This window comes from Sceloporus occidentalis, unplaced genomic scaffold, assembly GCF_023333645.1.
Source record: "Sceloporus occidentalis isolate IW3139 unplaced genomic scaffold, rSceOcc1.0.p SCAF_76, whole genome shotgun sequence".
In the NCBI taxonomy this organism is placed as follows: domain Eukaryota; kingdom Metazoa; phylum Chordata; class Lepidosauria; order Squamata; family Phrynosomatidae; genus Sceloporus; species Sceloporus occidentalis.
Window position 1 is genome coordinate 854,915 of NW_028317056.1, and position 6,000 is coordinate 860,914.

Sequence of the window (6,000 nt, forward strand, 5' to 3'; positions counted from 1 at the left end):
CACCTTTCTGGCCAAACGTTATTCTAGATCCGTAGAACGGACAAGTCTCAGTCTTGTGGGGCGGCTCATCTGCCGAGACCTTCTTACCAACGCTGGAGGCTTTATCTCTCTGAACTTAAACCCAACGCCTTCCCGGACGTGCAGCGCGACCCCGGCCAACCCAGAGACGGAACCCCCAACAGAACCGGGTCCAACCTCTAAGGGAACGAGATCAGCGCAACCCAAAAACACCAGCTCATTGATACCCGGAGGGGCGTCGCCAAACCGGACCAATAAAAACAGGATCGGTGACGGATCCATAATAAACGCGGCCCCCGCGTGTCGACCAATTAGTTTTCTCCTACACAGAACAGGTCCGAAAAATATACAAAACCAGAAGAGCGCAAAACACTCCGGTCCCCGGGGCGCTGCTAGAACCACCGATACATACACAAAACAGAGCGAGGGATCGGCGCATGCGCAGCAAACAGCGCTCAGAAAAACACCGATATCGGGGACGCCATCGCACCATCCGGCTGCAGATTTCACCCCCCCCCAGTTACGTCAAAGTACCCCAAATTTATAAAAAAAAACCAAACAAACTGCGTTCAGTATTCCTTTACGGCAGAGGAACCCAGCAGGGTTGGTAAAACACAGAACTCCCTTAAAGAATCGCCGTTCAGCATCTGCAGCCCGAGGCTGGAATCTAAAAAATAAATGCCCCCGACCTCTACCCCCCCCCCCAACGGGGTACGAAGTCATCCAACAGCACCTCTTGTAGGAGATAAAAAAAAAAAAAAAAAAAAAAGGACTTTGATTTCTCCCCGTTTTGTTGGCGCAATAATCACCGAGTCAAAAATAAATGAAAACCCTGCATCAAACAAAAAAGTACCTTATTGCATTTGGCCGACGGCTCTGGCATCAGCCGGTGTCTGACGGCTCGACAGCGACCACAACATTCCTCCTCCTCAACGTCGCTACAAATATTCACATCATTAAATAAAAAATATAAAAACAGAAATATTTTATTTTCAACAGAACCGGCGGGTAAAACATACAGATTATCCACACGGAACACGGACACGTTAATGGCATGATGGTCGTTCACATGTTAACACCCCCCCCCCCCCAGACACAACGCCTTCATGGATGTCGGCAAAAAAAACACCACAGAATAAACCGGAAACGATTAGTCTTAAAACGCTGGGAATTGGCCGTTTTCGGTCCGTCTGGGGCTCGCTCGATAATCAGAAATAAAATCAAAAATTGGTCAAATATAAAAAAAACTAAAAAAAAAAAAACGCTACAAACAATCGCAGAAAAGTCTCTGGCGCCCAGCGAGACCTAAAATCACGATGGTCGCAGCGGGCGATAAAACACTAAGGAGCGCGCCGGCTTCCCGTACGTTCGATGGTTTAACGCAAAATAACGGGGAGGAAAAAAACATGGAGGACGGAAGGAAGTCCGAAGCTGCCGGATGGAGGATTTAACCCCAAAGCAGCGAAAGGAAATCACGATCCGCAGGTCCAGGGAGCCCGCGGAGGGTCTGGGTGGAAGCCACGGCCTCAGCTGGTCACCATGGTCATGATGTTTGCCTGCGGACAGTAAAAGCGAGACAGTTGGCACGTTTTCGGCAAAGTTCCACCAAGCGGGTTTTATCGTTTGCCCCGAAATGCGGAATTACCTTCAGGAAAGAAGTGACCTGCTTCAGAGACATTCCCTCCAACGAAGCCAGATCTTCAACCTGCGCGGGAATAAAGAACACGTTACAGGGAACCGGCTGCTCGGGGGGGGGGAGCGGAAAAGCACTATAACCCAGACAGATCCCGATTGGCCGCCTGCCACGTCATTCCTGTGCCGAGTTGCAGTTTGGATGATGAGAGGGTGGTAGATAAGAGGAAGAGCCTCCCAGCAGAAGTGGTAGAGGGTAATACAGTGAGGGTATTAAACATGCATGGGATAGACATACGGCTCCTGAATCTAAGACGAGACCAACGACTGATTAAGGTTTGAGTCTTTACAGCGGGAGAAGCGGGCGACTAGACGGGGGCCGATGGGGCCGATCCACCGGCAGCTTCTGGGTTTGTGATTAATACTCTACTTTTTAAACCGGAACCGGCCCCCTGGACGGAGCCTCAGTAGCATTTAAAGCCCCCCCCCCCGCTCACGTTGGTAAAGGGCCCGTTGACCTCCCTCCAGCCCATGATAAGTTTGGCTTTCTTGTCTCCGATCTTCTGGAGCGACTTTAATTCTTTGACGGAGCCGCAGTTCAGGAGGTGGAGGATTTTCTGCCGGCCGCTCTGCAGGAGATCCGTCCGGATGTTCACCTCCCAGCCGGGTTCGTTCTCACGACCGTCGCACGCGGACTGCGGGGGGGCAACACAGACATCATCGTTACATCGTTAACCTAGTAACCAAAAGTATATTTTCTAACCCAGAACCAGAGACGGACGTCCGCAGGCAAGAGAACCAAACCTTACCCGAGTCTTCTTCTCAAACACGGGGAGACCCTCTTCCAGAATGGAGTTCTTCTGCTGGTTGTTTTCTGCGAAACAAGACAGAAGATATGATGTCATCGCCAGCATCTCGTTATATCATACCCCAAAGTATCACCCCATGGACGGGGGGCCAACCGGATACAAGGGTGACGCAATTTCACAGCCAAGTAATTCCAGCTGCTTCTGGTCACCAAAGGGACATCGGCCATCGGTCTGCATCCCAAAGGAGCGCCAACGGCCATAAAGATGCCCCCTACCCGGGTCAAAGTGCTGCCTCTCTGGGGACAAGTCTCCGGGATTTGCCCCTCGATGCTCACCCTGCAGGGGCAGGACGCGGACCACCTTTTTGGACTTGGCAGTGGAGGTGACCCGTTTTCTCCCTCTCAGGGGCGCCCGGAAGGCGCTCTCGTTCACGCTGGAGTCCGACAAACCCGAGTCCGAGGTGTTTGACTTCTCCAGACGAGCCTCAGCAGCCAGAGCCTTCTGCTCCAGTTCCTTCTGCTTCTCCTTCAGCCTCTGGTGGGCGAGAGCCGAGTCAGAAACCTCCCGACGCGCATGTTTACCGGTCCCCCCCCCCACATACCGGGGGTTCCTCTCCACCTCACCTCTATCTCCACCTGACTTTCCTCCCATTTCTTCAGTAAGGCCATGCGCTCTCGCTTGGGGGTGCTCAGCAGCTGCGTCTCCCTCACGCCCTTCTCCGTCAGGATCTTGTCCAGTTTCAGAAGCCTTTCCACCACGGCCGGGTCCAGGGAGGCCAAGTTCAGTTTGCGCCTGAAGCGAGAAAGATGGCGTTAGAGGGATATGGGCTGGTGGTTCGAATTATTTAGAGATATATATATATATATATATATATTTATGCCCCTGCTTGGCTTCAGGTAGCCCCATGGGGCATCATGAATGGACTCACTTGACTCGGTTGTCCTCAGGGTTGGGGGAATCGTCTCCACCTTCGGTTTTGGATTTTTTTCGCTGACGAGAGGACGACGTGGATTCAGCATCTTCCCGAAGTCTCTTCGCCGGAGGCTGAACTGTAACAGAAACCCCGGCGCGTTAAGATACCCCAGAAAGGGTGATAAATGAGGGTAAGTCTGGTTTCGCCTCAGCTCACCGCGTGTTAACCCGCCTGACCTATCGTTGGTATCCCCCCAAAAGCTGGTCGCGCTTTACGGCTAAACAGCTGGACCTAGACTCTTTTCCCTCATAAGATCACGATTAGCGAGAGTGGAAGATAAGTGGAACAGCCTCCCAGCAGAGGTGGTAGAGGATAATATGAGACCAATGACGGATTAAGGTTTGAGTTTTTACGGCGGGAGAAACGGGCGACTAGACGGGGGCCGATCTGCCTGCAGGTTCTGGATGTCTATCAGCGTTCAGGGGCTGCTTCTGGTACTTGATCTGACCGACAGTCACTCTGCGCCGTTTACTCACCGGCCGCCGGCACCGTCTCCTGGCAGAAGGGCCTGTTAATGATCTGCTTGGATTTGGCAGCAAAGTTGAGCGCGGTGAGCGTGTCGAAGTAATACTTCTGCTCCGGCGCGATGTTTGTGATCATGACGCTGTGCGCCGAGCCCCCCAAGGAGTCCTGAAGGACGACAAGAAAGTTCAATCAGATCACAGAGAAGATCCGTGGATCCATCGACGCTCATCAAGCCGGACCCCCGGGGGTCTCTCACCTGTAACAGCCGGGTCAGCTTGCTGTCTCTGTACGGGATCCGCGGCAGCCCCTGGTTCAGCGCATCCACCACCTTGCTCAGCGTGAATAAGGAGGAGTTGATGGCTCCGCTCTCCTTCAGCCGGATCCCCTGGTTGCCGGTACGCCGGTTGTCTTCGGATCCTGCCAGATCTATCAGGTAGAGCTTTCCCGTGAGCTGCCGGTACGGCATCACCTGCTGCGTCTTAAGCACCTGAAGAACAAAGATGGCCAACGTGAGACGCCCGCAAAAAATATCAAAACAAAAACGTTCACGCCGGCCCTCGAGGCGGATCCGGTAGGACTCGGCAGCCTCACCTTGATTAGCAGGACGGCGTGGCTGCGGCTGGAGCGGTCGTTCAGCTTGGTGCAGGCCACGGTGCGGTTCTGGCTGGCCGGGATGAAGTGCTCGTCGAAGTCCGAGAAGGTGCTGATGGTCTTCTGGGTGAGTCCCGGGATCAGGATGTTGTGGTCTTTGTCTTCTCTGATCGGAAGGTCCTTGTTTTTGGGCTCCAGTAAATCCATGACCTGCAGGGGGGGGGGGGGGTTGGGGGCCGAGCACACGGCGTTAGAGCGCAGGTCGCATCGTCAGCATGCGTGGTAAGAGGCGCAGGGTGAGCGTTACGGGTCGTACCTTCTCCTGGTAGATCTCCACATAGGACATGGTGATGGAGTAGGTCCAGCCGGTGTTGTCCGACGTGCCGCCGGCCGCCCGGGTCAGCTGCAGGAGGTCTCTGACAGCTCTGGGGATCACGCCGGGCTGCGCAGGGTTCCCCAGCATCGTGTGAGTCTTTCCTGGGGGGGGGCAAAAGACGTTTAAACTCGTTCTTGGAAGCTCATTCTTAATACTCTGAGCCCCTGCGTGGGGCAACTAAAGAGGAGTACCTGCTCCCGTGGGTCCGTAGGCGAACACGCTGGCGTTCTGCCCGTTGAGCAGGTTGGTGAGGATCGGGCACACGGAGCCGGAGTAAACCTCCCTCTGGCTGGACTCGTTCCCGTAAAACGCATCAAACCTGCGCGGGGGTAGGAGACGGTCACCCAAACCCATCACGTTAACCGTCTGCGGCAGAGCGGCCAATCGGTCCAGAACCAGAATCAGCGACAGAACCAACTTATGGTCCGAAAGCAGCGTCCGGTCAGCCTTATGACTAAGAACCCTGACTGCCGGCAGACCCCACCTTGCGCATGTTGTAGTGGATACATTCCATCCTCTGCCAGGCAACGGTATTTCCTGGGGGTCTTACGGGAGCCCCCGTTCTCCTTACTCTGTATCTGATTAACCTATTTTTTCACTTACTGGTACTGCATGGTCTCCAGCTGGTTTCTCCAGTTTACGATCTCCAGTGACTGCGAGTCTAGGCCTCTGACACACGGCTGCTGCGCTTTATCGTCTTTCTCCATGAACGGCCTCAACCGGACCGCTACCCTGACGCGGGAGGGGGACAGCTTCTTACTTCCCACCGAGCAGTCCATCACGCTCGCTCGTGTCGCCATAGTTACCTGAATAATAATAAAAAAGTATAGGAATAAGAAAGTTGACACAGGGCAGTTGGCAGGAATTACACCACGAGGATCCAACCGTTTAACTCCTTGCGAACCCGTACACGTACAGGCTTTGCCGTGAAGGAGTTAAAGTCTGACCCCCCCCCCCCCCGGAATCGATTCCCGATAAACTTCATTCCGAAAAACCCGATCGCAAAATATCCGACTAGAAGCCGCTCCGTATCCTGCACCGGTGGGGTGGGGGGGGTTTACAAGCCACCCAGGGGCAAAAACATAAGCAGATGAACTATATGCCTACAGAGGGTATGAAGTGTCAGCTCGGCGGGC

General features: G+C 54.0%; 1 protein-coding gene across 1 annotated transcript; it reads right to left on the reverse strand.

Annotated features, from left to right (window-relative positions):
• Positions 1–1,544: 1,544 nt before the first annotated feature.
• On the reverse strand, positions 1,545–5,664 carry LOC149285660 (kinesin-like protein KIF22). Its single transcript, XM_089495019.1, has 13 exons — positions 5,468–5,664; positions 5,056–5,183; positions 4,805–4,965; positions 4,489–4,698; positions 4,154–4,384; positions 3,909–4,062; positions 3,388–3,508; positions 3,083–3,251; positions 2,795–2,993; positions 2,460–2,524; positions 2,148–2,345; positions 1,664–1,723; positions 1,545–1,574 (listed from the first exon to the last, which is right to left on the reverse strand). The coding sequence occupies exons 1-13, from the start codon at positions 5,662–5,664 to the stop codon at positions 1,545–1,547; spliced, it is 1,923 nt and encodes a 640-aa protein (XP_089351145.1).
• Positions 5,665–6,000: the final 336 nt, after the last annotated feature.

Coding starts and splice junctions, on each gene's coding strand:
- LOC149285660 (XM_089495019.1), bottom strand. CDS start 5,664: ATGGCGACACGAGCGAGCGTGATGGACTGCTCGGTGGGAAGTAAGAAG. Junction 4,699..4,804: donor TGGAGATCTACCAGGAGAAG/GTACGACCCGTA, acceptor CCCCCCCTGCAG/GTCATGGATTTACTGGAGCC. Junction 1,575..1,663: donor AGGTCACTTCTTTCCTGAAG/GTAATTCCGCAT, acceptor TACTGTCCGCAG/GCAAACATCATGACCATGGT.